Source organism: Mirounga leonina, unplaced genomic scaffold, assembly GCF_011800145.1.
Source record: "Mirounga leonina isolate KUSES-001 unplaced genomic scaffold, KU_Mleo_1.0 Mir_53, whole genome shotgun sequence".
Lineage (NCBI taxonomy): Eukaryota > Metazoa > Chordata > Mammalia > Carnivora > Phocidae > Mirounga > Mirounga leonina.
In genome coordinates, this window is record NW_023270807.1 from 47465686 (window position 1) to 47489060 (window position 23375).

The window sequence follows — 23375 nt, forward strand, 5'->3', positions numbered from 1 at the left end:
ATGAGACTGCAAGCCAAATTGGATCACTACTCTTCTCAATCCCAGCTGACAGAAACCAGAACACTTTATTTTTTTTTTTTTTGAGAGAGAGAGAATGCACACACATGTGCACACAGGAGGGGGAAGCAGAGGGAGAGGAAGAGAGAGAATCTTAAGCAGGCTCCATGCCCAGGGTGGAGCCTGATGTGGGGCTCAATCTCACAATCCTGAGATCATGACCTGAGCCAAATGCTTAATCGACTGAGCCACCCACATGCCCTTAGAATCCAGAACACTTTGTAATCAAAACTGGTCAATGTTTTAAGAGCCCAGAGATCTTCAGACAGTACCACTTTTATTTTTAAGCAACCAGGAATAAATCTCTCCCTGTTCTTACTGAATATGGCAGAGTTGTAATTCAATAGGGTTTCCCTCCCACATAACACATTTTTTGCCCAAGCCCAGCATACAAGGCCATACTTTGTAACCCCCACATAAATTTATCTGGACTAAAGCAAAACACCCTACTAAGCAAGTGGAGGGATCAGACAAATACAACTCTATCAAATAGACTATGAAATTATATGTAGAAACAAATACTGAGCACTTTTTTAAGTAGGCTCCATGCCCAAAATGGGGCTCGAACTCATGACCCCAAGATCAAGAGTCGCATACCCCACCGACTGAGCCAGCCAGGTGCCCCTAATACTAAACATTTTAGAAACATTTTATATTTTACAACATTATTAACACCTGGGAGATTTTCTTTTTGTTTTATCTTTAATTTCAGTGTCTGTTTTACTCTAAACAATGCTTACTGTAATTCGTAGTAACCTGTTTCAAAACCAAATAATTTATTATGCCCAATTAGTTTTAAGGCAACATTAATTCAGTTTTAACTAGCTAGAAATAATAAACACAAAAGAAAAATTCTGATAGCAGCCAAGAGACAGAAAATAACAATGAAAATCAACAGCCTCACGGAGTAGAAAGAAAACAAACAAGGAGACTCTATCTTACCTCTTGAAAAATATTTAAGGATGCTGATGAAGACAGACTGTCAAAACAATGGACAATCCTATTACACCAATTCAGTAGATCCCTTAAAAAAAAAAAAAAAAGCAAGGAAATAAAAGACCACAGGCTAAAGACCCCAAAGGCATCAGAGTTAAATTTAATCCACTTAAGTCTGGGGAACACCTAACAATGAAGTCTTTCTGTTTCTCTGGCATTGTAAAGATAAACAGTGCACCTAACTCTCAGGGGAGTTGCCCATTCCTAACGCTCACTTCTCAAAGGGCAAATCAACCACCGAGAAAAGAAAGTAAAGATACAGAACTTATTATATACAGCAAAATCCAAGGGTCTTATTTAAGACCCCAACTGTCTCAAAAGAAAAGCTAGTGAAAGAATTACGTCAGTAAGTCATCTCAATCTTGGCTTTTAAAGTTATTTTCTTTCCTTCCTTTCTTCCTTCCTTCCCTCCTCCCTCCCTCCCTCCCTACTTTGTTTCTTTTAAGTAGCCTCCACATCCAACATGGGGCTTCAACTCATGACTCTGTGATTAAGAGTCAGATGTTCTACTGACTGAGCCAGTCAGGTGCCCCCAAAGTTATTTTTTAAAGCTAAAATAACATTACCTTTATAAGCCTTCCTAATCATTAACTGTAAGGTCTGAAAACAGGATCCAACACCATGAAGCAGTCCACAGGTCTAATTTCAAAACCGGACCTCTTCATCATTCAGTGCTAGCTGCTAAGAACTTTTAAGGGAAGCAATTTTTAAATTATTAAGTTGAGGGGTGCCTAGCTGGCTCAGTCGGTGGAACATGCGACTCTTGATCTTGGGGTCGTGAGTTCGAGCCCCACGACAGGCGTGGAACCTACTTAAAAAAAGAAATAAATTAAGTATCAACTCAAAAGTGCTTAATCCAGTACCTTAGAGACAATTCTCTTCCCTCAAGGCTTAGTCTTTTGTTTTCTCTTCTGGCTTCTGAAACTTCCTCAGGTGCCCGTTCACATGTAATAGAACTATCACTGCGAGAGAGATGTTTCTCTCCAGTAAGCTGGATGTAAATGTCAAGCAGGTGATCAGTTACTGACAAGAGGCTGGGATATCTGTTCTGAAGAACCTGACAGAGGGAGGAAAAAAAAACAAAGAAAATTTAGCAGCAGACACAGTGATTTTTTTTTTTTTTTTTTTAAAGCACATGTAAGAGGAGCCTGGAAGAGGGTGAAGCAGGCTCCCCGCTGAGCAAGGAGCCCCACGCAGGACTCTATCCCAGGACCCTGGGATCACGACCTGAGCCAAAGACAGACGCCCAACTGACTGGCCCACCCAAGTACCCTGATCTTTCTTTTTTTTTTAAAGTAGGCTCCACACTCAGCATAGAGCGCAACACAGGGCTTGCACTCATGACCCTGAGAGGAAGACCTGAGCTGAGATCAAGAGTTCCATGCTTAGGGCGCCTGGGTGGATCAGTTGGTTGAGCCTTCAGCTCAGGTCATGATCCTGGAGTCCCGGGATCGAGTCCTGCCTCAGGCTCCCTGCTCGGCAGGAGTCTGCTTCTCCCTCTGACCCTCCCCCCTCTCATGCTCTCTCTATCTCATTCTCTCTCTCAAATAAATAAATAAAATCTTAAAAAAAAAAAAAGAGTTTGATGCTTAATCAACTAAGCCATCCAGGCACCCCATTCAAACACAATCTTTCTAGGCATAAGATGACTGGAGTTGGCAGCAACAGAAATGTAGTTCCTTGTGCTCCCCATGAGATCAGCTTAGGAGATTATTTTATTTCCTAAATAATGAACCTAAGAATTTTATCCACGAGTCACTTATTCAGGAGAGTGTTATTAGAATTTATTAGTAAGTCCAGAAGCTTAAGAAAAAGGGAACTCTTCAAGGTAAACTATCTAAATATGATATACATCATTTAAGTGAGGGGGTGAATTCTCCTATTGTGCTTGCTGTGAGCAGAATGACTCACAGTTGTTCATGACAGGAATGGAAAGATGAAAAAAAGTAGCAGTCAATGTTGTTCTCATCCTTTCAATCCCCAACAAATCACACCTAAATGTGAACTTAGGACCTCTTCTTTAAAGAACAGAATGGCAATTTAGGAAGGAATACTAAACACTGAAATTTCTACAACTGCAAAACAAAGAGCTGCACAATGGCACAGCAATACAACAAACACAAAGTGCCAGGCGGAATGGATCCTGAAGACAAAACGGTGAATAAGTTACTGGAGGAGCTACTGTTGAGGGCAGCAAAATGGGGATAGACAGACAAAGAAATAGACAACTGGGAACTAGAGTGAGATACGAAACTCCTAAGTCCAAAATAGGCTGCAAACTTATAAAATCACACTGGTAAGAAAAGGCTTCTGAGAGATTGCATGATCAAGCTTTTTCCAGTAATACAGTGAACTAGACACCCTGAAAACCCCTCTGCTTATAACACTTAAAATGCTGGATAAAATATTTGATAAGGTTGTCTTGTGTCACTTATTTATCTAAAAACTTACACGAAGAAAGAGCAAAGCATCCCTCCCATGCCTGTATAATCACTGATGGCATTATTTGCTATGCTCCAAGATGAAATGTTGCAGAATGGGAAGCTTTCCAAGTGAGGAGATAGATATAAGGGGAAAGTGGGGGTTAGCAAGGTAAAGAAAGGTACACCTCTTAATGTCTAAGGATAACCAGCGATACCACAAAGTGAATCAATGTAGAAAATCTAAAAAATAATTCATCTCAATTTTCATTAATACCCAGAACAAAATGTGCTGTTGAATGTGAAAGACATTAGTTACAAAACAACTTAGTAAATTTTTTAAAAAAAGGATCTTTGGAAACAATTGAGGAAACCTGAATATAGTCTGAGAATTAAGTGGTATTGAGGCATTATTGTTCATTTTATTAGATATAACAAAGTTATTGTGATTATATATGAAAAGGCCCTTAAATTTTTGGAGATGCATTAAAGTTTCAAGGATGGAATGTTATGGGGTTTGCTTTCAAATATATTGGCAAATAAAAAATACTAGATGAAGTTAATGCAGTAAAATGTTAGTACATTAACTGTTAAATTTAGACTGATGAATATTTTGGTGATTCATTACACTATTTCCTCTATTTACATGTATACCTGGAACTTTTAATAATAAAAAGTAAAAAAGAAAAGCATCAATACTTTCCCACTGATAACCACATACCTCATTCAGTTCTGTCTTATCCATGTTATCCATGTGAATTTTCATCCAATATTTGTCTAGCAGAGTAGCATGACTATTTAGAGGTCGATACCAATTTCCTCCACAGCTCGAGAGTCTATATTTCAAAATTTAAAAAAAGAATTACACAAAACTCCCAATTTTAACCTTTAATAATGCCTCTGGGTAGCCCTTGCTAGACATTATCTCATATATGAATAACACTCATAACCCCTTCTGGTGCCAGATACCAGTACGTTGGGCTCACAGGGCAGATGATAAATGAAAGGCTGCCAGTTAACCCAAGTCTGACTCTTTTCCTAAGGGTGTATAATAGAGCTTTAACCAAGTTATCTTCTAATCACTGTAAATGATTATATTAGGTGTTTTGATCTTAACAGTATGTTTCTCTTCCTCAAAACACAACTTCAGGAAAGAGAAAACATAATCCAAGGCCCATAGCCTTAAAAATAAGTTCAGTGCCAATTACCAAAAGCTACAGTACTCAAAATTATTAAAAATTTCAAGAAGGGGGCGCCTGGGTGGCTCAGATGGTTAAGCGTCTGCCTTCGGCTCAGGTCATGATCTCAGGGTCCTGGGATCGAGTCCCACATCGGGCTCCCTGCTCCTTGGGAGCCTGCTTCTCCCTCTGCCTTTCTCTCTCACTCTGTCTCTCATGAATAAAAAAAATAAATTAAAAAAAAATTTTTCAAGAAGGAACATTCATTAAACACATACTCTGGCCAAGCCACAAGCTTACACCTAGGCCACTTAATGTGATGCTCACAACTTTCTGAGGAAATGGTACGCTACTTTTCTTCTTATGCATAAAAAGCAAGAGTACTGTCCCCTGATCACTCAACTATGACTACAAATGGCAGAGCCAAGAACTGAATTCAGATTTGCCTGACACCTTTCTACGATGGAAAATTCATGTTATTATAAAATATAGACATGGACATATACTAAGTTTGCTTAGGTTTTATTCCTTTGTCGATGCTTATATTCAATTTAAAATAGGAATGAAGGGGAGCGCCTGGGCAGCTCAGTCGGTTAAGTGGCCGGCTCCTGATTTCACCTCGGGTCATGATTTCAGGGTCCTGGGATCCAGCCCCATGTAGGGCAACATGCTCGGCAAGGAATCTGCTTGAGGATTCTTTCTTTCCCTCTCCCTTTGCCCCTCCTCCTGCTCATGCACACACGCTTTCTTTCTAAGATAAATAAATCTTGGGGTGCCTGGTTGGTGCAGTCCATTAAGCAGCCAACTCTTGGTTTGGCTCAGGTCATGACCTCAGGGTAAAGGGATGGAGCCCTGCGTTGGGGGGTCCCTGTTCAGTGTGGAGTCTGCTTAGGATTCTCTCTCTCTCTCTGCCCCTGCCACTCGTGCGCTCTCTCTCTCTCTCAAATAGTTCTTTAAAAATAAAGTAAATAAATACATAAATCTTTAAATAAAATAAAATAGGAATGAAGGGGCATCTGGCTGGCTCAGTCGATAAAACATGCAACTCTTAATCTCAGGATCATGAGTTCAAGCCCCATTTTGGGCACAGAGCTTACTTAAATCTAAAAAAGCTACAGTAATCAAGATAGTCTGATACTGGTGTAAAGATAGACAAATGAACAATGGAACAAAATAGAGTCCTGAAATAGGACCCAGATCTTTTAAAAAATAAAAAAATAAAATAGGAATGAAAACAATTGGATCTGTCATCAGTTCCAACTGATCTTGCTTTAAGTGGGCCCAGAAAACTCTACTCTAGGACTTTTGGACTCAGTACTCTAGTCTGGGGACTTAGAAGGAAAAGGCTCCATAGTGGGAAGGTTAATAGGACATACCTCCTAGTTGCAAAGAACTGAAATCCAGGAGCCACTTTCAGACAGTCACCTCGGCCAGGAATCAAGAGCTCTCCATTCTCCAAGAGAGGGATCAGCACGGAAACCTAAACCACAAAACCCCACTGATAAAACTATTAAGGAAGAAGTAACAAAAAACAAACAAACAAAATACCCTCTCTCCAAACGATGAGCACATCCTTATATATGTATTCACAGCATGAACTGGGATCAAAAGGCAGATGGGAATGTCTGAGCCACTTACATTCCAACAGAACGATTTATTCATTCAACATTCACTAAGTGCCTACTATGGACTAGAACAAAGCCAGACACTAAAAATCCAGACATGATTACTGGGTTTCCAGCCCTATAAAACTGAGCATTATGACCCTAGAAATGATATGTCAACTAGACTCAAAAAAAGTGCGTGGGGTCAGGGGGAACCCTAGAACATGGTAATCAAACTGGGAGGTCCTATCTGGGCCAATAACCCCATTACATCTTTACTTCGTCAGATTCTAAAATCATCACAATACACATGTATTTATAGCCACTCCTTCCCCTTCATATTTCTCTAAACCTACACACACACTCTCTCATTAGTCTCATCCAAGAGGGAAAAGTCATTATGCAGGTACTTTAGGGTTCATGGTAAAAAAAAAAAAAAAAAAATTAAAACCAATCTCAGGAAAATCTGCCCAAAGGAAAATTTTCATTCTGCAATACATTTTTTTGTCATACTTTATAGAATATAGAGGAAACATGGACTGCTTGCATGCTATTTTGATATACATAGAAAAATAATCAAAATGAAAATATACTGAATGTATAATGAAACAAAGACAAACATCTCTTATTATATCCTCTCTTCCTTCATCTGTCCTCAGCCTGCTGTTCTACAGATGCCATAGCTGGGAAGCAGGGTCTCAGAGTTCTCAGTGTATCTGTAACATGGGTAAGATGTTAACCTATTCTTAGAAAGGTTATGAAACTGATCACATATCCAACTATAGTAGTTCCCCCTTATCCACATGAGGTACGTTCCAAGACCCCCAGTGGATGTCTGTAACTGTGGATAACACAGAAATCTATATATACTATGCTTTTTCCTATACATATACACCTATGATAAAGTTTACCTTATAAATTGGCAAGGTAAGAGATTAAAAAGAATAAATAATAAAACAGAATAACTGTAACAATACACTATGATAGAAGTTACGTGAATGTGGTCTCTTTCTCAAAGTATCTTATTGTACTGTACTCACCCTCCCTGTGGAGATGTGAGATGATAAAATGCCTACATGACAAGATAAAGTGAGGCAAACGGCTGAAGCATTGTGATGTAGTGTTAGGCTACTACTGACCTTCTGATGATACATCAGGACGATCATCTGCTTCAAGACCACGAGTAACCATGGGTAATTGAACGGCAGATAAAGGGGGGCTACTGTACTCAATGAAACAGTACCAGCAGAACTTTATCAATTTTCTATCAAACAAAAAACCAGCTAAGTAATCATACCTCAAACCAGATAGGTAGGTAATCATGAATGGGCTTCTCGCAAAACATATCATCTCTAATCAAACACCTAAGTTATTTATTTTTTTTAAAGATTTTATTTATTTGAGTGAGAGTGAGAGAGAGAGCATGAGCAGAGGGGAGGGGCAGAGGGAGAGAGAGAAGTAGACTCCCAGCAGAGCAGAGCCCGACGCAGGGCTCAAACCCAGGACCCTAGGATCACTGAGCCACCCAGGCACCCCAAACACCTATGTTATTTAAATCATCTCCCCAAATTACTATTAACAAAATGCTCTTCAAAGCTAGGAAATCAGGGGCACCTGGGTGGCTCAGTCGGTTAAGCCTCTGCCTTCGGCTCAGATCATGATCCTAGGGTCCTGGGATCAAGCCCCTATAGGGCTCCCTGGGCTCCCTGCTCAGCGGGGAGTCTGCTTCTCCCTCTCGCTGTGCCCTCCCGCTCCCCAGTACTCTCTCCTGCTCAAATAAACAAATAAAATCTTTAGGGGAAAAAAAAAAGACAGGAAATCAGCAAATAATTAGTGAAATGACATACCACATCTAAAGGGGCATAGTCAATATCCTCCAGAAGGATCCAGTGTCCCTTTGTGGCTGCCTGTGTCAGAGTACCAGGTTGCCACACAAACTCTCCTGGGACATCTGTGCAGCGATACATTCCCAACAGCATCTGCAGGAACAGGATAAAGTAATTACTGAAACCACACATCTAAGATGCCAATGCCACAGCCTTTGATTAATTCTGTTAAACTTCTATATGGATATAAGCAGGCACCTGATGTTTTTACACCATGGTCCCATCAGTTATGAGGAAGACCAATACTATTCTCATTTTCCCTTAGCAAAAAGAATACTTTAATGCAAACATTTATAAGCATGCGAACCCACCAAAATTTGCTATTTCTTAATTACCTTACTGTCAGTCTGATCTCCAAGCTGGACTTTAAGAAGTTGAGGGGGTTTCCGTCTACCTGTCATTGCACCTAAGTGTTCAACTAAGGAAGTTTTGCCACATCCTATTGGTCCTTCCAACAACACAGCATTCTGAGAAGCCACTGCCATAGCCAGCGTCTGAAGATTTTTGCAGATTGAATCAACCAGTACATAAGACCTAAAGGTCAGCTCCTGTTCACGAGAAGAACTCCTATTACTAGCCTAAGGAGGCAAGTGAAAAATAAAAGGCATGTCAACAGTCTTTCCTCCAAAGGGCACAGGTTAATTTCTACAACGTTTCCACTGACCTTTACATAAACCTCTAAATAAATTAGTAGTACCAGAACTATAGTAACAACAGGTATGTTATCCAAAATAAGGATCTTTTTCCTTTTGGCAGAATTTGCTAACAAATGGAAGGAGAGTCTCCCAAAGTTTGAGAAGCCAAAAAAGTTGACACACAAAGGATGGGGGCAAACCTCATCTCACGACTGAATTTTTATTTGTTTTTCTTCCTCTCACAACATTCTAGGATTTCATATCTAAGATCGAGAATGCACATGATATATTTATCAGTCAGGGAAATATGGACACTAAAAGGATATTCTGTATTATAAAAATGTTGTATTTTTTTCAGGTGTAATAAAGAATAATGGTATTTTTAGGTTATTTTCCTTTATACATATAGACTGAAATATTTAGGCATGAAATGATGTGGTATCTGGGAGTTGCTTCAAATAGCATGGTTTGGAGAGAATGTGCAGAACTATAAATGAAACGTAACTGATCATGAATTTATAATTACTGAAACTAAGTGATGGGTACATGGGGATTCATTATACCACTATTTCTACTTTGGACTATATTTGACATTTTCCATAACAGAAAGTGAAAAATAATAGTAATAGTGCTACCAACATGTTTAATGGGTATAGAGTTTCAACTCTGCAAGATGAAAAAGTTCTAGAGTTTTTTACAAAACAATGTGAATATATTTAACACCACTGAAGTGTACAATTAAAACTGTTTAAGATGATTGGGGCTCCTGACTGGCTCAGTCAGTACAGCATGTGACTCTTGATCTCAGGGTTGTGAGTCTGAGCCCCACATTGGGAGTAGAGTTTAATTAAAAAAAAAAAAGTTTAAGACAGTAAATGTTGTATTTTACTGCATTAAAAAAATTTTTCAGGGGCGCCTGGGTGGCTCAGTTGGTTGAGCGACTGCCTTCGGCTCAGGTCATGATCCTGGAGTCCCGGGATCGAGTCCCACATCAGGCTCCCTGCTCGGCAGGGAGTCTGCTTTGCCCTCCGACCCTATCCCCTCTCATGTGTTCTCTCTCATTCTCTCTCTCTCAAATAAATAAATAAAATCTTTAAAAAAAAAAAATTTTTTTTTCAGGGTGCCTGCGTGGCTCAGTCAGTTACGTGTCTGCCTTTGGCTCAGGTCAGGATCCCAGAGTCCTGGGATCAAGTCCTGCATCGGTGGGGGGGGGTCCCTGCTCAGCAGGGAGTCTGCTTCTCCCTTTCTCTCTGCCCTTTCCCCTGCTCATGCTCTCTCTCTAAAATAAATGAATAAAATCTTTAAAAAAATTGTTTTTCAAATAATAATGTACCCAATATAACATAGGGAAAAAGATCTCTTAGAAAAGTGGAATTTTAAGAACTTTTAAGGAATAATAACTTCTCAAACATGGCTAGTCCCCTATAGATACGTAAGGACAAAATGAGAGTCAGGGCTGGAAGTTCTTTTTTTTTGTAAGATTTTACTTATTTGAGAGAGAGAGCACAAGCAGGGGAGAAACAAAGGGACAGACTCCCTGCTGAGCACAGAGCCAGACACAGGGCTGAATCCCAGAACCCTGAAATCCTGACCTGAGCCAAAGTCAAATGCTTAACCACTTAACTGACTGAGCCACCCAGGTGCCCCAGGGCTAGAAGCTCGAACTCTCTGCAGGGCTGTTACACTCACCAATTTAGCAGGCCATAGCACCATTCCATACCTCTGCCCCGGTGCCTTGTCACTGCTACTCAACATCACGCCCACCCCAACTAGAATCCTTCCCTATGTTAAAATTCTAATGCCCCAAACCTAAGCTATGTTAGGAGAGGGGTTGGGGTTGGGAGGATCTTAGTGACTAGAGGGAAACACAGGGGCCTCTGGAAGTGCTGCTGTCCTAGTACTGGTTACATAGATATTTTCAGTTTATGAATAATCACTGAGTTGTACATTGAAGATGTGCATTTTTAATGCATATTGTGCCTTTTTTAATTTTAATTTTTATTATTTTTTAAGGTTATTTATTTGAAGTAATCTCTACACCCAATGTGCGGCTCAAACTCACAACTCCAAGATCAAGAGCCACGTGCTCTTCTGACTGAACCGGCCAGGCGCCCCCTATTATGCTTCTTGTTTAAAAAACTGTACTGCCCAATGGACAAACCGATGGTTCAAGGAAGGACCAGGACATCTCCCAAAAAGAAAACTGGGTGAATGTGACCATTACATAAAGTGACAACTGACTAAAGACTGCTGGGGAAAAACAGACTGGCTCCCAACAGTTTCAGATTACAGAGCTAGATTATCATCTATAAACCTTTCAAAAGTGTGGGTCTGGAGCCATTTTCTTGGAAAGAAGCTCATTTCATATGGCAGGGGGAAGTTCACTACAGTTACTAGCCTCCGATACGATGAGCAAAAAGAATGTTATGACAGAAAAAAGTTGCTGGGAGTTATACTTGGGCCTAGGCCTGTCTCTGCCAAAGGGCAGCCCAAGGGTCGCCAGGCTAGTCATGCTGCCTTTGTTTCACATAAATATGGTATCACAACATGTGCTACATAACGTCACAGAGAGAATATATGGAAGAGCTTTGCTGAAGTTAAAAGCCTCATATGGGCATCATTAGAGTTTCTAATTTAACATCAAACAGAGACAAAGGAAATATCAGAGAAGAAGGCCCTGGGTAAATTTTTCTTAATCTCTTCTGAATACTTCTGTAAATGGAACAGCAATTTGGCAAACTCAGTTTGACTCACACCTATAACACAGAGCCCAGCCAAGGAAAAAAAGCACACTCAGTGTTTAAGAAGGGGAAGAGGACACACACCCTACTGATGCCAACAGACCTGCTCTCCAGGGACTGGTGGCTGCCCAGGCAGCACCACACCACAGACGGCAGTCACTCTGGAAGAGAGGTCAGCTGAAACAAGATGTCCCTGTAAGTACTGCAGCTCCTTCTCCTTACGCCAAAGGGAGGTTTCTGGATTAGCCAAAACCAAAGCCTTCTCCAAGTCCTGCAGCTGGGCCTCTTCTAGTAACCTGAGGAAAATGAGGATCTCATCAATTACTTTAACGCACAGCAAAGCCACATCAAGATCTCCAGGAATCCTCCTTCTTACCTCAACCTGAAATGGATCAGCTCCTCACTATTAAAAATCTTCTTAAGGAATGATAACTTATGTTCTTCATTCATACAGGTGACCAAAGCAAGACAATTGGCTGTGTACCTGGAGAAAATCAAAGTATATAAACTCAAGACAAGCAGCTGATTCTCAAGAATAAAGAAAATTTGCTAGCCAACTAAACACTAAAAAAGGAAATCTTAGGGGTGCCTGGTTGGCTCAGCTGGTAGAGCATGCAACTCTTGATCTCAGGGTGGGGAGTTCGAGCTCGACACTGGAAGTAAAGATTACTAAAATAAACAAACTTTAAAAAAGAAAAAGAAAAGGAAATCTTACGGAATTAATATAATACATTTAAGAGTAGAAAACACAAATCAGGCATGATGAATTCACTTGATAGAACCTGAAAAAGGTGGAACTCCACTAGTATCACCTCATTTTCCACTAAAGAGACACATGATTAAGGAAAGGAAATAAGTGGTACCAAAAGGTAACAGAACAAAAATAACACATTTTACATAGCGTCCTTTCCCTCCTCATGCACAGAACTCTACACTCCATCATCCCCACACTTGAAACACAGGAAAAGTCCAACAGCTACACACCAGCGGACCAAGGTATCATGGCTTCTGAGGAGAGGGACACACACACTCCAGTCCCAGAGCTCCCGGAACACAGACTGCTCTTGCTGCAGAAACTTGTAAGCTGCTTCCATTAGGTCCCGGAGCTTCATCCGCCTGCGCCCATAGCGGACTGGATTAGCATCTGAACTCTCTAGGAAGAGTCTTTGAAAGACTGGAGAAGTGTCCTTGAAATACCTCAGGGCAAACCTTCAGAAAGAGAGAGATTATTTTCATTTGTTGGTGAGGACATCAAAGTATACATCTCCACTTTGAGATAGGACAGCAGAATATAACAGGAATTTCCAAGGGTCTGAAAGCAAAGAGACAAATACTGAAGCTACCTAGTCCTAAGATGGTATGCTGTTTAAGTTCAGGAACCAGGACCATGGCATGAGATATCTGACAGAATACAAAAACCAGAAGTACTTATCCCACATGTTTTCTACTGAAAAATGCACTCAACTTCAACGAACATTTACTGAACCTCTCACTGGGAGCCAGACACTGTGTTAAGTACCAGGGATACAAAACCAAGGAGATACTATCCTGGACTCCCCCAGTAACAAGGAAGATAGTCACTTACAGGAACAACAAGAGGCACACACAAAAAAGATTCAACTAAAACTGGGGGAGTCCAGAAGAGACACTTTGGTTGCATCTGAAGAGATGAACAGATTTTCATGAAGCACAGAACGAAAGCTTACTAAGATTGCAAAAGAAGGACAAAAAGCTTCGGACAGGGGGCCACTGGGTGGCTCAGTCAGTTAACTGTCCAACTCTTGGTTCAGGCTCAGGTCACGATCTCAGGGACGTGAGACTGAGCCCTGCGTCAGGCTCCATGCTCAGCACAGAGTCTGCTTGGGAATCTTTCCTGCCACTCCCCGCACTCACTCTCTCTTACACACACACACACACTCTCTCTCTCTCTCTCTCTAATAAATAAATAAAATCTTTTAAAAAAAGAAAGAAAGAAAGCTTCACACAGTTCTTTACATATTCTGGATATTGATCCCCTATCAGACAAATGATTTGCAAATATTTTCTCCCAATCTGTAGGTTGTCTCTACATCCTTGTTTCCTTTGCTGTGCATCAGCTTTTTAGTTTGATGTCCCATTTGTCAATTTTTGCTTTTGTTGTTTGTGCTTTGGTGTCATCCAAAAAATCACTGCCAAATCTAGTATATGAAGCAATCTCTTCCATCAGCCTGTTCCTGAACTGCATTCTTTTATAATAACTTGGTAAACTAGTGGTCAGTAACAGAATCCCCCAAGAGCCCATTGGGAATGTGACAGAGCAGCTGCAGGAGCCATCTGAATCTGTTTTCCAGAGCACCTTGTACTGAAGCACCAAGGAAGTATTCCCCAGATTCCTGGCTCAACAAATCCCCAAATATAAAACTGTAACTGGGGAATAATGCGAATTCAGGAGATGGGTGGGAAGGCTTGGACTTCCACAAGCAAGCCAGGCAAACAGGAATAGAGGTTTGGTAAATTAACACTTGCGATATTCTGAATGAGACTGGACATATGAGACTTAGAGATTCAGCTGTTGCTCAGAAGAGACCTGGCAGAGTAAGAAAAAGAAAAGAGATTTGGGAGGAAATATACGAAATTACTAATAACAGTTATCCCTAAAATGTAGGATTTCAGGGTGAAGAAGACTTTTGCTTTTTGCAATTCTGTATTATAATTTAAATTTATTACTTTTATAATTAAGGGAAAAAAAACAGGACATTTTTTTCTTCACAAAGATGTTGTCAGAATGAGTACAATAACTCTTTGGGGGAAGAGAGGCTGGTATTCCACTAGCTGGAGTGGAAGGCAGCTGATGTTGGCAGCACATGTGGGACTAGGTGGGCAGTAACAAGCATGCAGGCAGAGAAGCAGTAACCAAATGGTCAACCTGACCAGGGGGTCTTTGAGGAAAATAGGGGGAAATGAGCAGAGTGCACTGGCAATGACCCTACATTTGTGCAGCAATGGGAAGAAGAGAATTTTGGTCCACTCTAAGTATACATAAGGGAGACTGGTCAATATTCTCTTCCAAACTTACTCGACTACATCACCCTTTTCTCTAAAGACCCATCATTTTCAAGGAGTGCTCTAAAATTCTGATCTAAGCAATGATGGATGGGATGCCTGGGTGGCTCAGTTGGTTAAGCAATGACGGATGGACCAATAAAGCATCTTTAGCCAGAGAATAACATTAGTTTTTTTCCCTAGAGAATATTCAAAGACTGAGGAGAAGGGTCTCTTTCCTGGAGGAAGATGAAGAGTCATAAGGTCCAAAATGGAACAAGGAATACCATCCAGTTAAACATCTAACCTTGGATGGGCCACTCACTTGGGCAACTCATCACAGTCTTCCCAGCATCTAGAAATAAGACCTGTGGTCCAGTTCTGGCTCTGACACTTAGAACAATTTAGTTAACCTCTCTAAAGATTTAAATAAGATTTTACAATGATGTTACTGAAGATGTTACAATATAAAGATTAAAGGGTGCCTGACTGGCTCAGTCGGAAGAGCATATGACTCTTGATCTCGGGGTTGTGAGTTCAAGCCCCACACTGAGTGCAGAAAGTAAATAAATAAAACTTAAGGAAAAAAAAGAGGAAGTGGTCCACCACTAAATGAAAAAAGATTAAAAACATATACCTACATACTTAAACACTATAAAATCCTGTATAAGTATATATTATTACTAAAACAACACCATTGTTTTAAAATCCACATTCCTAATCACCACTACAGATCCACAAATTTCATGCCCAAGGATGTTCAATGTCATATTATATGTCAAAAATTAAAAAATAACCTGGGGCACCTGGCTAGAGTGTACGACTCTTGATCTCACGGTTGTGAGTACAAACCCCATGTTGGGTGTTGAGATTACTTAAAAAAATAAAATCAAGGAAAAAAAAAGAACTTGGAAACCTAACTAATATGTTAGAATAGAGAACGCATCAACACACTGGGATTGCTTTCCCAGAGTCCTGACAAAGAATCTGTCAGAGTAAAACATATGTTTGAGGATTCTAGATGCAAAAACAGTACGAACAAACAGCAACAAAATGGTAATTATGTGAGGTGAAAGATGTGTTAACTAACCTTATTATGGTAAATATTTTACAATATATACATGTATCAAATCACTATGTAATATAGCTTCAACTTATACAATGTTATATGTCAAGAAAAATATATTTCAATTGTTATCTAAATAAAGCTGGGGGGGCACCTAGTAATGAACAAATAGCATAAGGGAAAAGAAAGAAATGCTTAAGACCACTGAAGTACCACATGGAAGCCTCAAACAACACCTTGAGCTCAGAAAGAGGTATGTACACATAAATGAATGGCAAGCATTAGGACCCTAGGGAGACTGAGTACCTTCTCTTCAGTCTCTTTTTTTTCCCTAGATTTTCACTGCTATCCTATTTCTTTTCTCTTCATTCTTCCTCTCCTTGCTTTTCCTCCACAATCTGCCACAGTACAAAATTTTCTCTGATTTCCAAGAGGAAAACATTCATTCCTCTTTAGTGATTTTCCTCCTCCCCTTAAGTATTTGGCTCACACACCTCCATTAGCGTATAATATTCAATTGTTTGCAAAATCAATAACCCATTATATTTGACTTTTTTACCCACATGATGTGGCCCTGAGCTTAAAAGAAGGGTCTCCTATGACTATATACTATATCCTATCTAATATAGGATATATAAAAGATTCAACTAAAATTGGGGGATCCTATCTAAATATATTTGGTATATTCCTAATACATTAGGTATATTTCCTCTACAGAGGAAATTTGGGGCACATGTTGAATTAATCAGCTATAATTCTTTTTTTTTTTTTTAAGATTTTATTTATTTATTTGAGAGAGAGAGAATGAGAGACAGAGAGCACGAGAAGGAAGAGGGCAGAGGGAGAAGCAGACTCCCTGCTGAGCAGGGAGCCCGATGCGGGACTCGATCCTGGGACTCCAGGATCATGACCTGAGCCGAAGGCAGTCGCTTAACCAACTGAGCCACCCAGGCGCCCAATCAGCTATACTTCTTAAAACTAAAAATCAAAATCTCATTCTACATCATTGTCTATAGTTTATTGTACAACATGCATTGATTCGTTTATACACAGCTCTTTTTTTTTGCTTGTTTTTTAAATTACTCTATCACAGGCACTTTTGTAAACTGCATTATATAATTTTTGGAATGAGATGGGAGCGTAAATAAAATATACAGCCTTGGCAAAATGAAAAGAAGAAAAAATAGGAGTGTGCTCACGTGCATTTAATAAGAACATAAAACTTGAAGCGGATGGGAAATCAGACATAACTAATCCATCATTTTAATGATTCTCAAACACAATCCAGAAGCACTCTACCACAAAGGCTTAGGAGAAATGGGGTTCAAGTTACCCACACGTCAATCTCAAATGGTAAGTACAGGATAGTTGGCATACCTTATGAAATGGTACCACAGACAAGTACATCTAAATGATTACAGCACTAAGTGAGGCCACAATCTCAACCTCAATCAACCCACAGCATATGTTCCTAATTACCAAGTTTGACATTGATATTTGCTGTGTATTTTCTAGTTCCATCAACCTGGGCTTATTTTTTCCCTCCCCTTTTAGAAAAGCTCATACAAATTATGGCTTTCTCCCAAGCCTTCATTTCTTATACCCTTCATTCAAGAACCAGATTAGAGATCATAGTTCCAAGAAAGCCAAAGTGTACTTATTATGTTGATGAAAACTAATAAATAAGAGATGGATATAACAGATACTCTTAGGGTCACCTGGATGGCTCACAGTCCTGACAGCGAGTCCCGCATCAGGCTGCCCGTTCAGTGGAGAATCCGCTTCAGATTCTTTTTCCCTCTCCTTCTTCCTCCCCTTTTGACCCTCCCCACTTGCACAGGCTCGTGCGCACGCACTTTCTCTCTCTCAAATAAAATCTTTAAAAAAGAGAGAGATACTCTTATTAGTGCACAGATATTATTCAACTTTAGAATGAAAGTTGGTTTTTTTTTTAATTTTATTTATTTATTTGACAGAGAGAGACGAGAGAGGGAACATAAGCAGGGGAAGTGGGAGAGAGAGAAACAGACCTCCCACAGAGCAGGGAGCCCGATGCGGGGCTCGATCCCAGGACCCTGGGATCATGACCTGAGCCAAAGACAGACAATGACTGAGCCACCCAGGCGCCCCTAGAATGAAAGTTCTTATTGAGTCCTGCATCGGGCTCCTTGCTCAGATGGGAGCCTGGCCTGCGGCTCCTTCTGCTTGTGCACACTCTTTCTTTCTCTGACAAATAAATAAAATCTTTGAAAATAAATAAGTAAATACAATTAAATCGCCTTATATGGATGTCTCACCAGATGATACAATCCTTGAAGGCAGGGAACATGTCTTAGCCATTTTTCCAGGCCTGTCTTGATGTCCAAGACTTAAAAGAACATAGTAAATGGTCATTAAACTGAGCTGGATAAAGGGATTCTGTTGTGATCATTTTCATAAAACAATACCACTTACCTTTCTTCTTTCTTATATTTCCCTTCTTTCCTTCTTCTCAACTCAGACTCCTCCTTTACTTCCTAGTAGACAGCTGGTTCTACTACCTCAAGGAGAAATACGAAGAAAAAACTGTTACTCACGGGAGGACATCAGGATGGTTACAGATGAGTTTGCTCATTGACACACAGAGCCGTTCGTGTAGATCGTGGTTGACTTGACCTCCGGCTTTAATGGCCTCAGCATTCCTTTCCAGCAAATCCAGAAGAAGAGGGCGCAGCTGGCGACCAACCAGCATAGTACAGTCTTTATCCAGAAGTAATTGGGCTAAGGTATTCAGGATACACTGGCGATCTTGAGGTGTCCACACCTGAGAGAAAGGCAAAACAATGTATCTATATAAATGCTACTCATTTGTACTGCTGCAGAAAAGCAAAAATCCTAGTTTGGAATCAAAACAACCAATTTCCAGATTTCATAAGTGAATTTATCTTATAAAACACAATGGGGGTTTTTGCAATAGAAGATTACAGTGAATTTAAAGTAAAAGGCTGTAACAAAGAGCGCACTGGGGTTTGAGCGATAGGACTGATACCTGAATTCCACGTAAAATGCTACATAGCTTTCCTGAAAAATAATTTGTTTCATGGTCTCAATATTTCCCAGAGAATCCAGTGTTTCCCCCAGCTCCTTTGCTCTTGAAGGAAAACAGAAATTACATGGGGAAAAAACAAAACAAAAACCTTACAGTTAGTATGCAAAATTGCCAACTCTCTTGAAGAAAGGATAGAGAGAAATCAATTCCAGAAAATGAATGAGGATATCCCTATGAAGGCTTCAACCTCTAATAAATAAACAAAACAGAATCCAAAGGAGACAGCCACACTTTGATATGCAAGATGAAACAGACCACAAAATTCTAGTGCCTGGGCTCAGAATGTCCATAAGAGTAACAAGGAAAACTGAAAAAGTGTGTAAAAGGTCTCATGTTGCTAGTGTGCATGCAGATCTATACAACCTTGCTACTGACAATGGGACCTCAGGTTTTAAACTGCTTAAGGGTCATACCCTCTGACCCAGCAAATCCAATGCTATGTATTTATCCTAAGGAGTTGCACACTAAAGTTATCCATAAGAGTGCAGCTTGAATACAACCTAAATACCATATGCAAAAATTTAACAATTTTTTCCAAAATTATCTCTCAGAAAAGGTCACCTTACACCTGACCTCTTATGAAATCTTCCAAAATATAAGGGCATTCACTCATAAAACAACTAATTCTGAATAAAGCACTGATGGGGGAGAGAGGTTACATTGGAACAATTTCTATCAATATTAGTCCTACAAGGAAATTTAACAGATTTGGTCATGATTCACAGGAGCATGATATGACATTTTCAACTGCCGAATGTCCCTATAAACAAGCCCACTAAAGATATCATTTAAAAAAGTATACAGTAGGGGTGCCTGGGTGACTCAGGGTCTCAGAATCAAGCCCTGCATCAGGCTCCACGCTTAGCATGGAGTCTGCTTGAGGTTCTCTCTCTCCCTCTCCCTACACCCCTTCCCCAGCTCACTCTCTCAAATAAATAAATAAAATCTTGAAAAAAAAAAAGGTAATCTGGAAAACCAGGTTGGAATAAATAGATATTGGGGCGCCTGGGTGGCTCAGTTGTTAAGCGTCTGCCTTCGGCTCAGGTCATGATCCTGGGGTCCTGGAATTGAGCCCCACATCGGGCTCCCTGCTCTGCGGGAAGCCTGCTTCTCCCTCTCCTACTCCCCCTGCTTGTGTTCCCTCTCTGGCTGTGTCTCTCTGTCAAATAAATAAAATCTTTAAAAAAAAAAAAAGAATAAATAGATATTTAGTCTTTTTTTAAAAAAGTAAACTCTATGCCCAACGTGCGGCTCAAACTCCTGACCCCAAGATCAAGAGTTGCATGCTCTACCAACTGAGCCAGCCAGGTGCCCTCAGATATTTAGCTTTCTAAAAACCAACTTAAATACATACATACATACATACATACATAAATCTTCACTGACATATACTTTACATACAATAAAATGCACCCATTTATAGTTTGATGAGTTTTTTTTTTTTTAAAGATTTTGTTTATTTGACAGAGAGAGACACAGCAAGAGAGGGAACACAAGCAGGGAGATGGGGGAGGGAGAAACAGGCTTCTGCTGAGCAGGGAGCCCGATGCGGGGCTCGATCCCAGGACCCCGGGACCATGGCCTGAGCTGAAGGCAAACACTTAATGACTGAGCCACCCAGGCACCCCAGTTTGATGAGTTTTGACATATGTACCCACCCGTGTAACCACCACCCAGTTAAAGTATCAAACCCAAAGTTCCCTTATGTTCCTTGGCAATCAATCCCCTTACCAAAAGGCAACTAATAATATGATTTTATGACCACAGATTAAACTAGTCTAAAACTTTATATAAATTTAATCATATATTGGGGCGCCTGGGTGGCTCAGTCGTTAAGCATCTGCCTTTGGCTCAGGTCATGGTCCCAGGGTCCTGGGATCGAGCCCCGCATCGGGCTCCCTGCTCCGCGGGAAGCCTGCTTCTCCCTCTCCCACTCCCCCTGCTTGTGTTCCCTCTCTCACTGTCTCTCTCTGTCAAATAAATAAATACAATCTTAAAATAAATAAACAAATTTAATCATATAGTACATGCTCTTTTCTGTCCAATTTATTTTGCTCAGCATAATGCTTTTGACAATCATCCGTGTAATTAAATGCTTCAGTAATTTATTCCATTTTATTACTAATTTTTCACTATGAACAAACCACAACTTTATTACCCATTTGCACGTTGATAGCTATCCTCACTACTTCACTGTTTCTAGCTATCATCAAAGATATCATCAAAGATGTTTAGAATTTCTTCAAGTGTTTAATAGCCACTCATTTATCATCTGTTCAATCTTTTCTCCATTTTTGTAAATGCTCTGTATCAGCTTGAGGAAATTTTGTTCTATTCCTAACTTGTGTTCTATTCCTAGCTTGTTTTTCTTGAGTGGACTTTGGTAGTTTGTATTCTTCAAACACTCTTTGATCTAAACTGCTTAATTTATTAGCATAAAATTGTTCATATTAATCACCTATCTTTTTACTCTTTTTAGAATCTGTTAACAGTGGCATTTTCATTCCTAGTAGTTTGGATCTTTCCCATTTATTCTTTTTTTTTTAATTTTTTTTTTATTCTTATGTTAATCCCCATACATTACATCATTAGTTTTAGATGAAGTGTTCCATGATTCATTGTTTGTGCACAACACCCAGTGCTCCATGCAGAATGTGCCCTCCTCAATACCCACCACCAGGCTAACCCATCGTCCCACCCCCCTCCCCTCTAGAACCCTCAGTTTGTTTTTCAGAGTCTATCATCTCTCATGGTTCGTCTACCCCTCCGATTTCCCCCGCTTCATTCTTCCCCTCCCGCTACCTTCTTCTTCTTCTTCTTCTTTTTTTTCTTAACATATATTGCATTATTTGTTTCTTCTTGATCAGTCTTTGCAAAGACTCACCTTCTGGTTTCACTGGATTGCTCTATTGTTTGTCCGTTTTCTATTTCACTAATTTCTACTCTTACCTTTATTATTGTCTTTCTTTTACTTATTTTGGGTTTAATTTGCTCTTCCTTTTCTAATTCTCTAAGGTGAAAGCTTAAAAAATATCACTGATTTCAAATGTTTCTTTCCTAATACAAGAATTTAATGTTATAGGGCGCCTGGCTGGCTCAGTCGATAGAGCATGTGACTCTGGATTTTGAAGTCAAGAGTTCAAGCCCTGTGTTGGGCTCCACACTGGGCATGGGGTCTAATTAAAAACAAACAAACAAAAATTCAATGTTTTGAAAATGTTATGAATTTCCCTCTAAATACTGCTCTAGCCACATTCCACAATTCATTTAAATTATTCAGTTCAAAATACTTTCATGGGGATGCCTGGATAGCTCGGTCATTTAAGCATCTGCCTTCGGCTCAGGTCATGATCTCAGGGTTCTGGGATTGAGTCCCATGTTCGTCGGGCTCCCTGCTCGGTGGGAGAGTCTGCTTCTCCCTCTTCCTCTGCCCTCCCCACAGCTTGTGCTCTCTCTCTCGAATAAAATCTTTTTTTTTTTAAAGATTTTATTTATTTGATACAGAGAGAGTGAGCGAGCAAGAGAGAGCACAAGCACAAGCAGGGGGAACAGCATGCAGGGAGAAGCAGACTCCCCGCTGAGCAAGGAGCCGGTGGTGGGGATCAATCCCTGGACCCTGGGATCACGACCCGAGCCGGAGGCAGTCGCTTAAATCGAATGAGCCACCCAGGCGCCCCTCAAATAAAATCTTTAAAAAAAAAAAATTTCTGATTCTCCCAGTGATTTTCCTTTAACCATCTTTTTTTTCCCCTCTAATTTTGTTTTTCAATTTCTAACATTTAGGGATTTTGCCAGTATCTTTTTGGGGCTTTTTTCCCCTAATTTAATTCCAGTGGGGTCACTGAATATCCCAAGTATGATTTTAATTCTCTTAAATTTATTGAGACTTGTTTAATGGCTCAGAATATGCTCTATCTTGGTGAATGTTCCAGATGAGCAGAACATGTATTCTATTGTTATTAGGCACAGCACTCATAAATGTCAAATAGGTCAGGTTTATTGATAGTGGGCCTTCCACATGCTTAGTGATTTTCTGTATTTGTTCTATCAGTTTGTCAGGATAGAATGTCAAAGTCTCCAATTGTAATTGCGAATTTGCCTGTTTTTCCTGTCACTTTTTTTTTTTTTTTAAGATTTTATTTCTTTATTTGACAGACAGAGACACAGTGAGAGAGGAAACACAAGCAGGGGGAGTGGGAGAGGGAGAAGCAGGCTTCCCACAGAGTAGGGAGTCCTATGCAGGGCTTGATCCCAGGACCCTGGGATCATGACCTGAGCTGAAGGCAGATGCTTAACGACTGAGCCACCCCTTCTGTCAATTTTTGATTCACATATTTTGATCTTCTGTTATTAGGTGTACATATATTTGAGGTTTCTTTCTTAATTTTGCGCTACTGATATTTGGAGCTGGATGATACCTTGTGAGGCTATCCCATACATTGTAACATATTTAGCAACATCGCTGGCCTCTAAACACTATATGCTAGAAGCAACCCCACCACCACCAGTTGGGACAACCAAAAATGTCTCCAGATTTGCCCTTGGGGCAAAATTACCCCAGTTGAGAACCAGTAGGCTGGATTAAAAAATACTTGAAACAAAAAATGGAAATAAGGTTGACAGGAAAAAGAAAACAAAAAACAGTTCCTTTTAATAAATTTTTATTTTAGGGGCACCTGGCTG

General features: G+C 40.1%; 1 protein-coding gene across 2 annotated transcripts in view; it reads right to left on the bottom strand.

Moving 5' to 3' along the window:
* The window catches only part of MDN1 (midasin AAA ATPase 1), a 160134-nt gene that overhangs the window by 131785 nt on the left and 4974 nt on the right, over positions 1-23375 (bottom strand). For both annotated transcript variants that reach the window (XM_034991407.1, XM_034991408.1), the window contains exons 2-11: positions 18181-18407; positions 12502-12726; positions 11894-12001; positions 11621-11813; positions 8477-8719; positions 8103-8234; positions 6028-6131; positions 4195-4309; positions 1917-2110; positions 1000-1081 (exon numbers count right to left, since the gene is read on the bottom strand). In XM_034991407.1, coding sequence (XP_034847298.1) covers positions 1000-1081; positions 1917-2110; positions 4195-4309; positions 6028-6131; positions 8103-8234; positions 8477-8719; positions 11621-11813; positions 11894-12001; positions 12502-12726; positions 18181-18407 — 1623 coding nt within the window. The remainder of the gene's footprint in view (positions 1-999; positions 1082-1916; positions 2111-4194; positions 4310-6027; positions 6132-8102; positions 8235-8476; positions 8720-11620; positions 11814-11893; positions 12002-12501; positions 12727-18180; positions 18408-23375) is intronic.